The 20374-nt window shown below is 40.5% G+C and overlaps 2 protein-coding genes across 2 annotated transcripts; both read right to left on the bottom strand.

Moving 5' to 3' along the window:
• Positions 1-3163: 3163 nt before the first annotated feature.
• On the bottom strand, positions 3164-8231 carry LOC135518973 (protein mono-ADP-ribosyltransferase PARP15-like). Its single transcript, XM_064943967.1, has 7 exons — positions 8096-8231; positions 7047-7325; positions 6598-6726; positions 6306-6470; positions 4335-4480; positions 4039-4213; positions 3164-3893 (listed from the first exon to the last, which is right to left on the bottom strand). The coding sequence occupies exons 2-7, from the start codon at positions 7312-7314 to the stop codon at positions 3604-3606; spliced, it is 1173 nt and encodes a 390-aa protein (XP_064800039.1). The 5' UTR covers positions 7315-7325; positions 8096-8231; the 3' UTR covers positions 3164-3603.
• A 6092-nt stretch (positions 8232-14323) lies between these two features.
• On the bottom strand, positions 14324-17839 carry LOC135518974 (protein mono-ADP-ribosyltransferase PARP15-like). Its single transcript, XM_064943968.1, has 5 exons — positions 17699-17839; positions 16358-16652; positions 16067-16212; positions 15760-15934; positions 14324-15614 (listed from the first exon to the last, which is right to left on the bottom strand). The coding sequence occupies exons 1-5, from the start codon at positions 17711-17713 to the stop codon at positions 15325-15327; spliced, it is 921 nt and encodes a 306-aa protein (XP_064800040.1). The 5' UTR covers positions 17714-17839; the 3' UTR covers positions 14324-15324.
• Positions 17840-20374: the final 2535 nt, after the last annotated feature.

Consider the following 20374-nt stretch of genomic DNA (forward strand, 5'->3'; position numbering starts at 1 on the left):
CAGGTTTGTTGTGGTTCCATATTCTTTCAATTTTTTAATAATGGATTTAATGATGCTCGCTGGGATGTTCAAAGTTTCTGATATTTTTTTATATCTCAACCCTGATCTGTACTTCTCCAACAACTTTGTCCCTGACCTGTTTGGAGAGCTCCTTGGTCATCATGGTACCGCTTGCTTGGTGGTGTCCCTTGCTTAGTGGTGTTGCAGACTCTGGGGCCTTTCAGAATAGGTGTATATATACTGAGGTCATGTGACAGATCATGTGACACTTAGATTGCACACAGGTGGCTTTTTAAAATTAATTATGTGACTTCTGAAGGTAATTGGTTGCACAAGATCTTATTTAGGGTCTTAGCAAAGGTGGTGAATACATATGCACTCACCACTTATCCATTTTCTATTTTGTGGAATTTTTTTAAACAAGTTTTTTTTTCATTTCACTTCCAATTTGGACTATTTGTGTATGTCGATTAAATGAAATCCAAATAAAAATCAATTTAAATGACAGGTTGTCATTGAAACAATATAGGAAAAACGCCAAGAGGGTTGAATACTTTTGCAAGGCACTTTACAGTACACTGAGAGCTAACATTTATAATATGTATGTAAATCTATCATGGCTCAAAGTGGAGGAGAGGTTGACTTCATCACTACTTGTTTTTGCAAGAAGTGTTGACTTGCTGAATGCACCGAACTGTCTGTTTAAACTACTAGCACACAGCTCAGACACCCATGTCCACCCCACAAGACATGCCACCAAAGTTCTTATCACAATCCCCATGTCAAGAACAGACTATGGGAGGCTCACAGTACTACATCAGGTAATTGATGCAAGCAGTAGAATCAGATTTAAATAACAGATTAAAAGACACCTTATGGAACAGCAAGGACTGTGAAGAGACACACACGCAAGCACAGATACACATACACATGCTAAGACACACACTCTACACACACACACATGGATGTTGTATTGTAAATATGTATTTAGTGGAGTAGTGGCCTGAGGGATCACACTAAATGTATTGGGTTAAGTGTTATGAAATGTTATGTTATGTAATGTTTAAAATTGCATATAGCTGCCTTAATGTTGATGAACCCCAGGAAGAGTAGCTGCTCCCAAGTGGATCTTTAATAGCAAATACAAATATAAATACCGTACCCCAGAACAGTTATGATGTCATTATGTCCCTGTATATTTACTTATAATACAGAGAATTCACAGCAGACAGTATCTCAGGGTCTGGCTCTGGAGTCATCTCTCCCTGGTACCTTATAGAACAGAAACATTAACTCATGTTCTGGAATGCGCTATCAACCAAAGACATCGTAAATCTTCCAGAGGCCCATCCTCAGTAGAACACGCACAGATGAGCGTTCGAATGACCCCTTATTCTGTTGCATAAAACATCCATTTGATGGAATAACTTCATTACAAAATATTCTTGTCATTTCTGTTCTGACACTCCTCACACCTGTAATGGCGGACCGAATGTAGATCTACTGTGTTGTACTGCCTGTAGGCCTACTGTACTCTACCGTACTGCCTGTAGGTCCTACAGTACTATACTGTACGGCCTGTAGGCCTACTGTACTGTCTGTTGGCCTACAGTCCTCTACTGCCTGTAGGACTACTGTATTGTACTGCGTGTAGGCCTACTATCCTATACTGCCTGTAGACCTAATGCAGTGTATTGTACTGCCTTTAGACCTACTGTCGAGTACTGCCTGTAGACCTACTGTATTGTACTGCCTGTAGGCCTACTGTCAGGTATTACCTGTAGGCCTACTGTCCTGTCTGCCTGTAGGCCTACTGTGGTGTATTGTACTGCCTGTAGGCCCACTGTCCTGTACTGCTTGTAGACCTAATGTATTGTACTGCCTGTAGGTCTACTGTCCAGTAATACCTGCAGGCCTACTGTCCTGTACTGCCTGTAGACCTACTGTATTGTACTGCCTGTAGGCATACTGTACTCTCCCATACTGCCTGCAGACCTACTGTACTGTACTGCCTGTAGGCCCACTGCCTTCTACTTTCTGTTGGCATAGTTGGCCTATTGGCGGCAGGGTAGCCTAGTGGTTAGTGCGTTGGACTAGTAACCGAAAGGTTGCAAGTTCACACCCCCGAGCTGACAAGGTACAAATCTGTCGTTCTGCTCCTGAACAGGCAGTTAACCCACTGTTCCTAGGCCGTCATTGAAAATAAGAATTTGTTCTTAACTGACTTGCCTAGTAAAATAAAGGTAACATTTTTTTTTTAATAAATTGGCCTGTAGGCCTACTGTATTGTACTGCCTTTTGACCTACTGTACTGTATTGTACTGCCTGTAGATCTACTGTCCTGTTCTGCATGTAGACCTTCTGTCGAGTACTGCCTGTATGCCTACTGTCCTGTACTGCATGTAGGCCTGTTGTCCTGTGCTGCCTGTTGACCTACTGTATTGTAATGCATGTTGGCTTACTGTCTTCTACTGCCTGTAGGACTACTGTATTGTACTGCCTGTAGACATACTGTTTTGTAATGCATGTAGGCCTACTGTTTTGTACTGCCTGTAGGACCTACTGTCCTGTACTGCCTGTAGGCCAACTGTCCTGTACTGCCTGTAGGCCTACTGTTGAGTACTGCCTGTAGGCCTATTGTCCTGTAGGCCTAGATTCCTGTACTGGCTGTAGGCCTATTGTCCTCTACTGCCTGTAGGCCTATTGTCCTGTACTGCCTGTAGACCTACTGTATTGTAATGCATGTAGGCCAACTGTCCTGTACTGCTTGTAGGCCTAGTGTCCTGTACTGCCTGTAGGCCTAGTGTCCTGTACTGTCTGTAGGACTAGTGTCCTGTACTGTCTGTAGGACTAGTGTCCTGTACTGTCTGTAGGACTAGTGTCCTGTACTGTCTGTAGGTCTACTGTTGAGTACTGCATGTAGACCTACTCTAATGTACTGCCTGTGAACTTACATGCAATCTCAATCACACTATCCTGGATTTGACCCCTTTCCTTCCCAGTCAGGAATGTGAAAATAGCAAAAGACCAAATTGCAGAGTAAACTCTGGTAAATCCATTCACCTGTATAATCGCTGTTAACTTCCTTAGAGATCTAATCGACTGTATTACACTGCAGTTTGGGTTATATTTATGTATTCTACAAAATCACACAAAACACAACTTAATTACACATCTTTCATATTTAATGGAAATATCATATAAAAATTATGGTTTTACCAAAATGTTTTCCACAAATCTAGGATATTTAATGGAATGACTAATATGTTTCATAGAAAAAACACTGGCAAAAAAATATATGTTAGTTGAGCTATTGCAAAAGCTACCATGTTAGAACCATTGTATAAAAATAAAATGGTCCCTTTGAAGATATTTGAATAAGATTGCTGTTTAAAAGGTGCAATCCGTTAGATTATAGGACATACAGTAAATCAATAATTATATTATGACAATGGAAATAACAGATTTAAATCTAGAAAATCAAGGCGTTGGTGCAATACTTTCAACACACTTACTGTCACTTCTTTTGGCTATTTTTGCTGTTCTCAAAATTAGATTTTAACCATGGATTTCCAAGAGTGGTTTTGAGTTATAGCAGTTGCTCTAGCCCCTTAAGAAAGTGATCAGGTACTCTGGATATGCCTGGCAGTCGTGGAAGATTACGAACTCTGTCGGATTACCTATGTCGTTTGTCGTACTATCGTAGCGCCGACTCTCTGAACCGCCTCTAAATGGAGGTTCTATCATCCCTCGTTCTCCCTTTGTGAAGTGTCCAGTCAGAACACGACACAAGTACATCAACTTCCTCCCTTCGCCATCCGGCTTGGAGAATTCATCAGCAGCAGAGTAGCTGGCATTGACTGCAAAGTAGGTGCCATTTCCATACTCTGCATCTGCAGAAAGATTATGACACAGTTATGACACTATTAACATAGAAGAGAGAAACCAGTTAGATATAAGGATTCTTGAGATGTTATATACAGTTCAACTTGAGGCAAGACTTTCCTTTTTTGAAGTTATTTCTTTGGCATATCTTACCATTTTGTCCAGCGTAGCTCCGATTGAACCCGTTGTTGTTGATGTGTTCTATGGTTGTGTAGCTGGTTGCATGGAAAAGACGTCTCTCATTGATCATGCCATCATTTCTGTCCTCCATTTCTTGTTTCTTGATCTGGAAGCTATTCCACAGGTTTGTGTTCTGGACCCTTTCAATCTAAGGGAAGGAGAAGAAAACACATTACAGTAATTGGCAAGACATTCAATTACCTGATTTACATACAGCTGCACAGTTACAGTTATAACTACTCAGAAAGTATCTTTAGGAAAAGAGGTACCTTAATAATTGTATTGTCTGGACAAGTAGCCCGGAACAGGCTCAGGACTTCATCATACTCTGGGCTTCCTGACTGGATAGGGTAGAGCCGGACAGAAGTGGTGGCTGGCTTGGTATCCCAATGCTGAGGGAGGTTATCCTGTTGACCTGGAGATAACAATAGAAGATCAGTCCTGAAGATCAGGAGGATTTTTAAATATGCCTTTATATCACACCCATTTCCACTTTCCACGTAAAGCGTTGAGTGCAGAGACACTTTCCATGTCAAGAAATATGTAAGATCACAGAACCTGGTAAGTCTAAGGTGGTAATCCACTGCTGAAGTTGTAGATAGATTTCATGCACATGACTTTCTTTGAGAGTATCAAGGAAATTGAGATTCGTTTTTTTTCCTATTTGCCAATGATCTTATCCCGCAGTTTGATGACTTTATTCTCTTGGTCCGGGAGACTCATAAGGCTTTGATACTCCCTGTCTTTGATAATGCCTTTACAATGCAGCTGTTGAAGATTGAAGGATGGATCTACTCGAAGCCAGTCAATGATTTTCACCTTATTTGTAACTATAAATTCCATTACGGAGAACTAAAAAAAACATGCTTTGGTTTTGTGTACTGGCCCATAGTCTCTTTTTAGCATGTGTCCCAAAAACAATGCAAGTCAATATCCCCAATATTACAATATTTTTGCGTTTTGTGTCCAAATCATCAGCAAGTGTCTGAAATTGTTTGGTTACTGTCGCTCAAGCAATGTTACTAGGCTACCTGTTGGTTACTAGTCTACCTGCTGGGGCGGCAGGTAGCCTAGGTGTTAGAGGGTTGGGACAGTAACCGAAAGGTTGCTACATCAAATCCCTAAGCTGACAAGATCTGTCATTCTGCCACTGAAAAAAGTAGTTAACCCACTGTTCCTAGGACATCAATGTAAATAAGAATATGTTCTTATCTGACTTGTCTAGTGAAATAAAGGTTCAATAAACAAAATGACTTGGACATGAAGCGTGTAAAATGCTCATATTGAGGATGTTGATCTGCATTAATTTTGACACACAAATGATGAAAAGATAATTTGTACAGGCACACAAAACCAAAGCATGGATTACTGTCTTTCAACTGCTTACAGAGTAAGGAAACCAAGGTGTCATTTTGTGATTTGGGTGAATTCTCTCTTTGACTTCCTCTTAGTTACAGTCGCACAAGAGGAAAATAACTTACTACTAGCACACAGAAGAGGAAAATAACTTACTACTAGCACACAGAAGAGGAAAATAACTTACTACTAGCACACAGAAGATGAAAATAACTTACTACTAGCACACAGAAGAGGAAAATAACTTACTACTAGCACACAGAAGAGGAAAATAACTTACTACACGATTAGCCATGACTCAGTACAGGATGTGGAAAAAACTTCAAACTTTGAGTGTGTTGATTCTAACAGTCAACATGTTAAATGTGGCAGGCAGAAAATGGCAGAGGCTGACTAGTAATTAACCTTCACTTTGACTTTAGCAATAGATGTTCTTTTTTGTTCAGGAAAGACTTATAGCCAATAGCAGAGAAGCACTGTCAAAACGTTAGCCATACAAAAGTAAATGATTGCAAATAAGTTCACCTTTTGAAGTAAAATGGCAACAGATTGGTTTACTACGGGTAAGACTAAGCTCTTTGTCAGTGCAATATCGAGACACATTCATGACTTCATTTGATCCAGTTTCATTAGGATTATTCTTTCTTTATTGACTTGTGTGAGGGATGGACCTTTTCAGGTAAAGTTATAATGCTTGTTCCCGCACACAGTTTACGACAGCTGTGATTGATAACAAGAAATATGTGTATGTATGACATGCGCCCAGTTTATAAATCTCAATATTTGTTTTCTTTTCAGAAATGGTGCATGCAGATATTTAGTGTAAAATTTACACAACAGTTAGGTTGAGACCTGTGAAGACAAAACTTGCCTAAATAGTTTACCTGGACACTGTGAGGTTTGATGGACTGGGGCTGGAGGTGGGGCCTGTGTCCAAGACAAATTGAGGTTGCCATCGATGTCACAGTCCGTTATCATGTCAGTAGAGATATGACTGTTGTTGATTGCAACCACATTTGCATTTGGGGGTGGTTGGCCGAGGTTCACTCCTGAAAGATACATTTTGTGTCCAAGTAACTATACAATTGTCTTAGGCTCTTCTTATGGGGCTGTCTGTTAGTAAGCAACACAACTTCATTAGAATGACCATGTTAGCTTATTCATAGTAGGACTCACCAGATGGATTCACCCCTCCTGCTTGGATGGTTTTATGTATGATCAAGTCCTTTTTAATTCGGTTCCCGGTAACTCTTCGGGAATCAACAGTGCTGTTGCAATCCGCGTAAACCGTTGGGCTGGATGACACTTCAAAACAAATGTGTTATTGCCTTGTCAGATGATAACCTCTTGCATGCCATGACCTTGCAGTCTGTAATTAAAACACTGGCCTGACAAACCGGATCATTGCATTTTATATTCTGTATAGTAAAACACATACACTGAGCCTACTAGGTGAAAAATAATGCTGATGTGCCCTAGAGCAAACACGAATTGCTCCCATAAGTCACTCTGGATAAGTGTCTGCAACATGACAAACATTTTAAATGTATGTTTTCTAATAACCGCTGTGAAGTGCTTAAATGTCTTCAATCACTACAAATGTTAATGTAATAGTGCTACTTCACCTTGTGTGTTCTTGCTGAAATGCTGTTGAAGGCCTGGATAATGTTCCTTCTCTTTCTGCAGAATCTCATTGAACGCCTTACATGCACCCTCCCCATTTTTCATGATTTCACACAAAAGAAGGCAGATCTTCTCCGCAGCAGTGGCTTGGCTGGAAACAGCTTTTCCTTGTTTAACTGATAAAATATCCTCACACTTTTCAATGATATACTCAGGGTCTGTTGATAACCACTGGCCCAGTTCCGTCTTCTTTGACATCAGAAATTCCATTGTCTAAATGTCTACAAGAGATGCATACAGTAAGGAATGGAACAAAGGGTATGATATATACTGTAAACTACTCAACTAACTATATAAACATATCATTATCTTATCTGAAAAAGCTATCAAAGATGAGTGACAATAAAACAACAGTCAACAGTTTGATAGAAGTTATCCTAATACTGTACAGAATATATTACCTGAGTGCACTATCAATAATCATAATTAACATTGAAAGGGTTGTCCGATGTAACCATTGGGCTCATTGTAATGTAGTCTGCTCTAAAGTAGTTTTTACTTTCACTATTCAAGACATACAGTATATTTGATGTATATTTGATATCATTTTTGTTTTAATACACTTAAAGGAAATAATCAGCCATGTTGAATGTTATATCATTTTTGTACATCTCTGAGTGATGTTCTATTGAGTCCCAGGATGATTTCATGTTTTCATGTGGCTCTGAGTTCAAACAGGCAGACATACAGCCGGTATGACGAGTTGCATCATATGATTCAAAATGGGTGAATATTTTCTTTAAGGAACATTTCATGCCATTACAAACTGTACAACATCTACGGAAGACAAAAGGAATAGACTTTTGTTGATAAGCTGTATCTGTGGAAGAATGAGAAAGTACAAGCGCTTCCGTTTTGGTGAGAGGGGTGGAATGAGAGAAGTATAGAGTCCCGTGAACTAGACGAACAACAGCTGGTGTTCAAAAGAGCGGGAGCAGCCATATCTCACACATCTCAGTTTATAGACTGCAGAACAGGAAGGTACACTTACCAACAAGATGTTTAACAGAGCAGGATCTGGTAGTTAACGTAAATGTGGATACGTTAAAACTTTCCGTACTGACAAGCTATGTGGCTGATGCAAACGAGCGCTTACTGACAGAAATGTGAGAAACGTACTTCCTTTATGTAAGTATTGCCAGTAACACGTAAGCCTGTAAGAGTGCAGCCTATCGAAATGCACGTTTTGTTATGAGTAAGACATGTGTGAAGTGAAACTAAGATTCATTATTACGTTTCACCATGTTTGTGTTCAACAGATGAATACAGTAGGATGTTCAAAACTACCTGTAGGCATTGTAATAACATGAATTGACACACAAAGGGCAATTTTGTGTCCATGTTGACAGGCTCCTGTACTCATGGTGTGGTGGACCCCCCCCCCCCATTCCTGTGAACTCACATGCAATCTCAATCACACTTCTGGATTTGACTCCTTCTTTCCTTCCCAGTCAGGAATGAGAAAATAGCAAAAGATCATCTAGCAGAGTAAACCCTGGCAAATCAATTCACCTGTCCAATCGTTGTTGAATTCCTTAGAGATCTAATCTACAGAATTACACTGCAGCCTCTTGACATTCAATACTGACACATAGGAACTGAATTCAGAGGAACACGCAGGGGCTGATAGACGAGACAGAGTTCGGTCATAAGAGCTGACTCCTATTATATCAGTGGAGGTGATGTTTAATAGAGGATGAGTCACACTGTCACGACCTGACCCTAGAGAGCCTTTTTATGTCTATTTGGTTAGGTCAGGGTGTGATTTGGGTGGGCATTCTATATTCTATATTTCCATGTTTTGCTTGCTTGCTAACCCGGTCTGCTAACTGCTAGCTTGCCACGGTCTACTAACTGTTAGCTTGTTAGCATCGGCCTGCTAACTGTCTGAATCGCCGTGTCCCCAGTCAGCCCAAACATTCACTGGACCCATATGTTCACTTGGCTACACATGCCTCTCTCTAATGTCAATATGCCTCGTCCATTACTGTCCTGGTTAGTGATTACTGTCTTATTTCACTGAAGAGCCTCAAGCCCTGCTCAATATACCTTAACCAACCATGTTGTTCCACTTGGTTTAAACATCACTTGGTTTAAACATCTCTAGAGACTATATCTCTCTCATCATTACTCAATGCCTAGGTTTACCTCCAATGTACTCACATCCTACCTTACCTTTCTTTGTCACTATGCCTTGAAACAATGCTATCGTGCCCAGAAACCTGCTCCTTTTACACTTTGTTCCCAACGTACTAGACGGCCAGTTCGTATAGCCTTTAGCCATACCCTTATCCTACTTCTCCTTTGTTCCTCTGATGATGTGGAGGTTAATCCAGGTCCTGCACTGCCTAGCTCCCCTCCCACTCCCCAGGTGCTCTCATTTGTTGACTTCTGCAACCGTAAAAGCCTTGGTTTCAGGCATGTTAACATTAGAAGCATTCTCCCTAAGTTTGTTTTACTCACTGCTTTAGCAGTACTGGCTTAGGAAAACCACCAAAAACCCTGAAATCTCCATCGCAAACTATAACATTTTCCGACAAGATAGAACTGCCAAAGGGGGTGGTGTTGCAATCTACTGCAAAGATAGCCCGCAGAGTTTTGTATTACTATCAAAGTCTTTACCCAAACAATTCGAGCTTCTACTTCTAAAAATTCCCCTTTCCAGAAACAAGTCTCTCACTGTTGCTGCTTGCTATAGACCTCCCTCTGCCCCCAGCTGTGCCCTCGATACCATATGTGAATTGATTGCCCCCCATTTATTTTCTGAGATCGTGCTACCAGGTGACGTAAACTGACCTAAACTGGGATATGCTTAACACCCCGGCCATCCTGCAATCCAAGCTAGATGCCCTCAATCTCACACAAATAATCAATCAACCTACCAGGTACAACCCCAAATCAGTAAACACGGGCACCCTCATAGATGTCATCGCAACTAACTCGTCCTCCAAATACACCTATGCTGGGGCGGCAGGGTGGCCTAGTGGTTAGAGCATTGGACTAGTAACCAGAAGATTGCAAGTTCAAACCCCCAAGGTACAAATCTGACATTTTGCCCCTAAACAGGCAGTTAACCCACTGTTCCTAGGCTGTCATTGAAAATTAGAATTTGTTCTTAACTGACTTGCCTGGTTAAATAAAGGTAACTTAAAAAAATCAGGATCTCAGCGATCACTGCCTCATTGCTTGCAACCAAATGACCATCACTGTCAAACACTCTCTTAAACACTTCTGTGAGCAGGCCTTTCTAATCGACCTGGCCGGGGTATCCTGGAATGACATTGACCTCATCCCGTCAGTAGATGATGCCTGGCTATTCTTTAAAAGTGCCTTCCTCACCATCTTAAATAAGCATGCTCCTCTCAAAAAATGTAGATACACAGGCAGTTAGAAAAGCTAAGACTAGCTTTTTCAAACAGAAATTTGCATCCTGTAGTACTAACTCCAAAACATTCTGGAACACTGTAAAGTCCATAGAGAATAAGAGCACCTCATCCCAGCTGCCCACTGCTCTGAGGCTAGGAAACACTGTCACCACCGATAAATCCACTATAATTGAGAATTTCAATAAGCATTTCTCCACAGCTGGCCATGCTTTCCACCTGACTACCCCTACCCCGGTCAACTGCCCGGCACCCTCCACAGCAACCCGCCAAAGCCCCCACCATTTCTCTTTCACCCAAATCCAGATAGCTGATGTTCTGAAAGAACTGCATAATCCGGACCCATACAAATCGGCCGGGCTAGACAATCTGGACCCTCTCTTTCTAAAATGATCTGCCGAAATTGTTGCAACCCCAATTACTAGCCTGTTCAACCTCTCTTTCGTATAGTTTGAGATTCCCAAAGATTTGAAAGCTGCCGTGGTCATCCCCCTCTTCAAAGGGGTTGACACTCTAGACCCAAACTGCTACAGACCTATATCTATCCTACTCTGTCTTTCTAAGGTTTTCAAAAGCCAAGTAAACAAACAGATTACCGACCATTTCGAATCCCACCGTACCTTCTCCGCTATGCAATCTGGTTTCAGAGCTGGTCATGGGTGCACCTCAGCCACGCTCAAGGTTCTAAACGTCATCATAACCGCCATCGATAAGAGACATTACTGTGCAGCCGTATTCATCGACCTGGCCAAGGGTTTCGACTCTGTCAATCACAATATTCTTATTGGCAGACTCGACAGCCTTGGTTTCTCAAATGATTGCCTCGCCTGGTTTACCAACTACTTCTCTGATAGAGTTCAAATCGGAGGGCCTGTTGTCCGGACGTCTGGCAGTGTCTATGGGTGTGCCACAGGGTTCAATTCTCGGGCCGACTCTCTTTTCTGTATATATCAATGATGTTGCTCTTGCTACTGGTTATTCTCTGATCCACCTCTACGCAGACGACACCAATCTGTATACTTCTGGCCCCTCTTTGGACACTTTGTTAACTAACCTCCAGATGAGCTTCAATGCCATACAACTCTCCTTCCGTGGCCTCCAACTGCTCTTAAACACAAGTAAAACTAAATGCATGCTATTCAATCGATCACTGCCCGCACCTGCTCGCCCATCCAGCATCACTACTCTGGAAGGCTCTGACTTAGAATATGTGAACAACTAAAAATACCTAGGTGTCCGGTTAGACTGTAAACTCTCCTTCCAGACTCACATTAAGCAACTCCAATCCTGTCACATCCTGACCTTAGTTCCTTTTTTATGTCTCTGTTTTAGGTTGGTCAGGGCGTGTGTTGGGGTGGGCATTCTATGTTTTGTAGTCTAGGTTTTGTATTTCTGTGTTTGGCCTGGTATGGTTCCCAATCAGAGGCAGCTGTCGATCGTTGTCTCTGATTGAGAACCATACTTAGGCAGCCTGTTTTCCCACTATGATTTGTGGGTAGTTGTTTTCTGTCTCTGTCTCTGTACCAGACAGGACTGTTTCGTGTGTTCCGTTTTTGTTATTTTTGTTCTAGTGTTCAGTGGAATTAAAAGATCATGAACACGTACCACTCAGCACCTTGGTCCTCTCTGTCACGAACCTCGCCGAGGATGGTGCCTCTTCCTGTTCGGGCGGGGCTCGGCGGTCGTCGTCGCCGGCCTATTAGCTGCCATCGATTCCCTTTCCGTTTGTTTTGGTTATTGGGTAATTGGGTACACCTGCTTTGTATTAGGGTTTGTTTGTAGGTTATTTAAGGGCACTAGGCCCGCTGGGTATTTGTGTGGGCTTGTTTTTTGTTACTCTGTGTTGGATGGTGTTATTTTGTTCATATCCTTATTCGCCGGACTATTTCTGTCCTATTGTTTGGACTGGCAACTTATATACGCCCTGTGTGTTGGCGTAACCATTTTTGTTGCGCTGGGGAATAAATTTGACAAAACGACTGAACCCTGCTCTCTGCGCCTGATTCCACCCACCACTCCTAGTTATCGTAACACTCTTCTTCTTCCACCTACGACGATCCTTACAAATCCAAAATTAAATCTATAATCGACTTCCTATATCGCAACAAAGCATCCTTCACTCATGCTGCCAAACATACCCTCGTAAAACTGACCATCATACCGATCCTCGACTTAGGTGATGTCATCTATAAAATAGCCTCCAACACTGTACTCAACAAACTGGATGGAGTCTATCACAGAGCCATCCGTTTTGTCACCAAAGCCCCATACACTACCCACCATTGCGACCTGTACGCTCTCGTTGGTTGGCCCTCGCTTCAAACTCGTCTCCAAACCCACTGGCTACAGGTTACCCACAAGTCTCTGCTAGGTAAAGCCCCACCTTATCTCAGCTCACTGGTCACCATAGCAGCACCCACTTGTAGCACGCGCTCCAGCAGGTATATCTCACTGGTTACCCCCAAAGGCAATTCCTCCTTTCGTCGTCTTTCCTTCCAGTTCTCTGCTGCCCATGACGGGAACGAACTGCAAAAATCTCTGAAGCTGGAGACTCACACCTCCCTCACCAGCTTTAAACACCAGCTGTCAGAGCAGCTCACAGATCACTGCACCTGTACATAGCCCATCTGTAAACAGCCCATCTATCTACCTACCTTATCCCCATACTGTATTTATTTATTTATTTATCTTGCTCCTTTGCACCCCAGTATCTCTACCTGCACATTCATCTTCTTCCGATCTACCATTCCAGTGTTTAATTGCTATATTGTAATTACTTCGCCACCATGGCCTATTTATTTCCTTAACTTACCTCATTTGCACTCACTGTATATATACTTTTTGTTCTCTTTTGTTCTACTGTATTATTGACTGTATGTTTTGTTGATTCCATGTGTAACTCTGTGTTGTTGTATGTGTCGAATTGCTATGCTTTGTCTTGGCCAAGTCGCAGTTGCAAATGAGAACTTGTTCTCAACTAGCCTACCTGGTTAAATAAAGGTGAAATTAAAAAATATTTCACCTTTATTTAATATCACACATATAGGCTTTAAACTAGAGAAGTACTAGGTAATTACACAGAGACAAGGTTTTACCGACTGTCCAATAATCCCTCTGTGTCCATTGTTTTATTTCAAAATAGAAGTAAAAGCTGTAGGTAACTACCTCATCTTATTCACTTGGAGTTACTATTGAATAATGACTATGTGCAGTGTTGACCATGGATGTCATGTTTTAGAGACACTGAGCATCAGGACAGTTATTTCACAGAGTACATTTTCTGAATATAGGGTCATTATTCAAGGGGTCATCATCGGTCATTGAAAGGATGTGTCCACACTATAAGTGTTTGTTTCGATCACAATTAAAAAAACACTTAAAAAAGATCTCATGAATGTCTAACCTTTTTTGTTTTCTTTATGAAATACAAAGCAGACCTTTGACTCTATCGACCTCTAGTGGTTTAAAGCCATAAACACCACAAAAAGAGCTCAAGTTGTATTTTAACAGACTAATAACAGTGTTGTTTCTATTTAATTCACCTTACTACAGCGAAATCAACTATTTAAAAAATATGCAGGGTTTGCCAGTACAGATAAAACAACTCATGGTCAGGATCTATAGCAGCTGTACCATATTTGGCTTTGTAAAAGAATGAGCTGTTGATGTGTGAGCCATTGTGGTTCTGTAGTCATTCAACACAGCTAATTAAGCATGTAATCACTTCATCTCCAAGGTATACATGGATGGTAGTATCTGAGGGACCAAACCTTGAGCCTTTGTAAGCTGACATTGACAGTAAGCATCTATTTTAACCATTATATGAAGAAAACATGTATATTCAAAAGTCTCCTGCTTTATTTCTTTCTTTCTTACTTCTGTTTTCATGAATAATGTGCATATATCCATATAGGTGTAATACAAATCAAATCAAATCAAACGTTATTTGTCACATCCACCGAATACAACAAGCCCTTAAACAATGCAGTTGTAAGAAAAATAAGTGTTAAGAAAGTATTTAATAAATTAAACTGAAGTAAAAATGAAAAACATAGAAAAATAAGAAATGATTAAAGAGAAACAATAAAATAACAGTGACTGGTTCTTTCTTCTGTTTTCATTAATAGTGTGCAGTAGAGCTATCTGTAATACAGTGAGATCAGATCAGGCTACGTGGCTTCCTGTGTGAATGAATGATGTTGTTGTGGTCTAACAGGTTTATATCAAATGATGGCTTCATCTTCCTGGAATTGTTTGTCTTGCAGGTTTTGAAACCGATACAGTAACAATGCAACTTTCGCAATGGAATCTGTGTTTGGATTATATTTATGTATTCTACAAAATCACACAAAACACAACTTAATTACACATCTTTCATATTTAATGGAAATATCATATAAAAATTTTGGTTTTACAAAAAATGTTTTCTACAAATCTAGGATATTTAATGGAATGACTAATATGTGTCATAGAAAAAACACTGGCAAAAAAAGACATGTTAGTTGAGCTATAGCAAAAGCTACCATGTTAGAACCATTGTATAAAGATAAAATCACAACAGCCCACCCTAATATGTGCACTGCCAAAAATGGTCCCTATGAAGATATTTTAATAAGATTGCTGTTTAAAAGGTGCAATCTGTTAGATTATAGGACATACAGTAAATGAATAATTATATTATGACAATGGAAATAACAGATTTAAATCTAGAAAATCAAGGCGTTGGTGCAATACTTTCAGCATACTAACTGTCACTTCTTTTGGCTATTTTTGCTGTTCTCAAAATTTGATTTTAACCATGGATTTCCAAGAGTGGTTTTGAGTTATAACAGTTGCTCTAGCCCCTTAAGAAAGTGATCAGGTACTCTGGATATGCCTGACAATCGTGGAAGATTACGAACTCTGTCGGATTATCTATGTCGTTTGTCGTACTATCGTAGTGCCGAATATTTGATCCGTCTTTTAATGGAGGTGTTATATACCCTCGTTCTCCCTTTGTGAAGTGTCCAGTCAGAACACGACACAAGTACATCAACTTCCTCCCTTCGCCATCCGGCTTGGAGAATTCATCCTTAGCAGAGTAGCTGGCATTGACTGCAAAGTAGGTGCCATTTCCATACTCTGCATCTGCAGAAAGATTATGACACAGTTATGACACTATTAACATAGAAGAGAGAAACCAGTTCGATATAAGGATTCTTGAGATGTTATATACAGTTCAACTTGAGGCAAGACTTTTCTGGTTTGGAGTTTATCCACTGGCATATCTTACCATTTTTTCCAGCGTAGCTCCGATTGAACCCGAGGTCGTTGATGTGATCTATGTTTTCTCGCCTGGTTCCGTGGAAAAGACGTCTCTCATTCAGAAAGCTATCATTCCTGTCACTGATGTCTTTTTTCTTGATCTCAAAGCTTTTCCACAAGTTTAGGTTCTGGACCCTTTCAATCTAAGGGAAGGAGACAAAACTAATATTACATTCATTGGCAAGAAATTCAATAACTTCCAATAACTTGATTTACATACAGCTGCACTGTAACAGTTATAAGTACATAGGAAGTCACTTTTGGAAAATAGCTACTTTTTCTATTTCATTGTCCAGACAAGTTTTCCGGAACAGGCCTTGGACTTCATTATACTCTTGGCTTCCTGGAGGGATGAGGTTGAGCCTGTCAGGGGAGGTGGCTGGCATGTTACCCCAATTTGAAGGTAGGTTATCCTGTTGAGCTGAACAACAATAGAAGATCAGTCATAGGGCCAATAAAGACTTCATTACAGGAGGCCTTAAAAAAATATTTCTTTACATCACCCGTTTCCACTTTCCATTTAAAGCTCTGAGTACAGAGGCAAGTAATGTGTAAGATCATAGTACCTGGTAAGTCTAAGGTTGTTATCCACCGCTGAAGTTGCGGATATATTTCATTCACATCATGTTCTTTGAGAGTATCAAGGAACTGGCGACATGAAATTTCCTTTTTGCCAATGATCTTATCGAGCAGTTTGATGACTTTATTCTCCGGCTCCGGGACACTCATAAGGCTTTGATACTCCCTGTCTTTGATAATGCCTTTACAATGCAGATGTTGAAGAATGTACATTGGATCTACTCGAAGCCAGTCAATGAGATTCATCTTATTTTTTATTATAATATTCTCCATTCCAGAGACCTAAAAAAAACAGTAAAAAGGATATGTTTCAGCTGTGAAATAACATTTACAGTCTGATAGTAATTGAACTTTGTTACTACTTTTTTTATTTTGACCTTTATTTAAACAGGCAAGTCAGTTAATTAAGAACAAATTCTGATTTTCAATGATGGCCTAGGAACAGTGGGTTAAATGCCTGTTCAGAACAACAGATTTGTACCTTGTCAGCTCGGGGGTTTGAACTTGCAACCTTTTGGTTCCTAGCCCAACGCTTTAGCCACTAGGCTACCCTGCCGCCCCACTTAGAGCAACTGTCCCGCCAAAGCTCTGGCATGGCAGTGTACAACACACAGGTTTAAGTCCAAATTACAAGGTTGTAAGCAGTTTACGGAGAATGTAAGAAAGCAATCCATGCTTTGGTTTTGTGTACCTAGCCCATAGTCTCTTTTTAGCATTTCTGTACCAAAAACAAAGCAAGTCAATATCTCCAATATTAATAATATTTTGCGTTTCTTATCAAAATTATCATCAAGTGTCTAAAAATGTTTGTCTACTGTTGCTCAAGCAATGGTACTTAAAAATAATTTGGACATGAAGAGCATAAACTGCTCCTATTGAGGATATTGACTTTCATTAGTTTTGGCTCACAAATGATACAAAGAGACTGTGACCATGTACACAAAACCAAAGCATGGATTTCAGTTTCTAAACTACTTACAGAGTAATGAAAACCAAGTTGTAATATAGTGATTTGGGTGTTCTAGCCCTTTTGATTTCCTTTTAGTTACAGACGCAGAAGAGGAAAATAGCTTACAACTAGGACGCAGAAGAAGGAAAATAGCTTACAACGAGGACGCAGAAGAGGAAAATAGCTTACAACTAGGACGCAGAAGAGGAAAATAGCTTACAACGAGGACGCAGAAGAGGAAAATAGCTTACAACTCGGACGCAGAAGAGGAAAATAGCTTACAACGAGGACGCAGAAGAGGAAAATAGCTTACAACAACTAGGACGCAGATGAGGAAAATAGCTTACAACGAGGACGCAGAAGAAGGAAAATAACTTACTTCACGATTAGCCATGTCTCAGAACAGGATGTGGAATAAACTGCAAACTTTGAGGGTGTTGATTCTAACAGTCGACACAGCTTTCAAACGTGGCAGGCAGAAATTTGCAGAGGCAGACAAGTGATTAACTTTCACTTTTACTTTAGTAATAGATGTTCTTCCTGGTTCAGGAAGGACTTATAGCCGACAGCAGAGAAGCACAGTCAAGACTTTAGCCATAGAGTGTTGTCTGATGTTTTGTGTTCACAGGTTAGGAGGGTAATAGAGGTGATGCCTGACGGACACACAATAGGTGTTGCAATACAGTGTTCCAGAGCCATCTATTTAAGGTGCATTCACACTGCACCTTAGCCTGGGGCTGAATGAATGTTCACGTACATTGTAAAATGGGCTCATTTAATTAATCGTTTACCTTTGACGATCTTCAGATGTTTTCACTCACGAGACTCCCAGTTACACAACAAATGTTCCTTTTGCTCCACAAAGATTATTTTTATATCCAAAATACCTCCGTTTGTTTGGCGCGTTACGTTCAGAAATCCAGAGAAAAGAGCGGTCACGACAACATGGACAAATTCAAAATAGTTTCTGTAATGTCCACAGAAACATGTCAAACGTTTTTTATAATCAATCCTTAGGTTGTTTTTAAAATATACAGTGCCTTGCGAAAGTATTCGGCCCCCTTGAACTTTGCGACCTTTTGCCACATTTCAGGCTTCAAACATGAAGATATAAAACTGTATTTTTTGGTGAAGAATCAACAACAAGTGGGACACAATCATGAAGTGGAACGACATTTATTGGATATTTCAAACTTTTTTAACAAATCAAAAACTGAAAAATTGGGTGTGCAAAATTATTCAGCCCCCTTAAGTTAATACTTTGTCGCGCCACCTTTTGCTGCGATTACAGCTGTAAGTCGCTTGGGGTATGTCTCTATCAGTTTTGCACATTGAGAGACTGAAATTTTTTAACAAGTTTGGAAATCGTAGTCCACTTTCCCCCTTCCATTTCTTCCTGCTGTGTACCCGACGAAAGGATGTGCCTATTACTCATATGACCAAGGATTTATCTGCATAGAATTCACAACACTGGCGACATCGTGTGGAAGCTGTAGGAACTGTAAGCCCGTCGCTATCTATTATACCTTGCAATAGACAATACAGAGACTGGCGGATTGATTTTTTCTGCGATTTTGTGATCAGGTTTCCTTGAGATTTTGACCACGAAACACGTTCTGTTATAGTCACAGACATCATTTAACCAGTTTTAGAAACTTCAGAGTGTTTTCTATCCACACATACTAATCATATGCATATACTATATTCCTGGCATGAGTAGCAGGACGTTGAAATGTTGCGCGATTTTTAACAGAATGTTGAAAAAAGTAGCCCGATCTCTAACACAAACTATATTTTTTGCAAGTCGGTTAGGACATCTACTTTGTGCATGACACAAGTCATTTTTTCCAACAATTGTTTACAAAGAAGTTATTTCACTGTATCACAATTCCAGTGGATCAGAAGTTTACCTACACTAAGTAGACTGTGCCTTTAAACAGCTTGGAAAATTCCAGAAAATGATGTCATGGCTTTAGAAGATTCTGATAGGCTAATTGACATCATTTGAGTCAATTTGAGGTGTACCTGTGGATGTATTTCAAGGCCTACCTTCAAACCTAGTGCTTCTTTGCTTGACATCATTGGAAAATCAAAAGAAATGAGCCAAGACCTCAAAAAGAAATTGTAGACTGCCACAAGTCTGGTTCATCCTTGGGAGCTATTTCCAAACGCCTGAAGGTACCATGTTCATCTGTACAAACAATAGTACACAAGTATAAACACCATGGGACCACGCAGCCGTCATACCACTTAGGAAAGATGGGGGCAAAGATCGTACTTTTTGAAGAAATGTCCTCTGGTGTGATGAAACAAAAATATAACTGTTTGGCCATAATGATCATCGTTATGTTTGGAGGAAAAAGGGGAGTCTTACAAGCTGAAGAACACCATCCCAACCGTGAAGCACGGGGGTGGCAGCATCATGTTGTTGGGGTGCTTTGCTGCAGGAGGGACTGGTGCACTTCACAAAATAGATAGCATTATGAGGAAGGAAAATTATGTGGATATACTGAAGCAGCATCTCAAGACATCAGTCAGGAAGTTAAAGCTTGGTCACAAATGGGTCTTCCAAATGGACAATGACTCCAAGCATACTTCCAAAGTTGTGGCAAAATGGCTTAAGTTCAACAAAGTGAAGGTATTGGAGTGGCAATCACAAACCCTGACCTCAATCCTATAGAACATTTGTGGGCAGAACTCAAAAAGCGTTGACCCACTGGGAATGTGATGAAAGAAATAAAAGCTGAAATAAATCATTCTCTCTACTATTATTCTGACCTTTCACATTCTTAAAATAAAGTGGTGATCCTAACTGACCTTAAACAGGGATTTTTTTACTAGGATTAAATGTCAGTAATTGTGAAAAACTGAGTTTAAACGTATTTTACGAAGGTGTATGTAAACCTCCGACTTCAACTGTATCATACTGCACCTACCACGTGGGTGAAGGCAACGGCTACTCAATAGCCTCGATGAGTGGCCATGAAGATCTTCCCCTCCTCTACCTTCACCATTCCCAGTCGTCTGTTCATCCAGGCACCGAAATTATATTGTG

The sequence above is a fragment of the Oncorhynchus masou genome, chromosome 29 (assembly GCF_036934945.1).
Source record: "Oncorhynchus masou masou isolate Uvic2021 chromosome 29, UVic_Omas_1.1, whole genome shotgun sequence".
Taxonomy (NCBI): domain Eukaryota; kingdom Metazoa; phylum Chordata; class Actinopteri; order Salmoniformes; family Salmonidae; genus Oncorhynchus; species Oncorhynchus masou.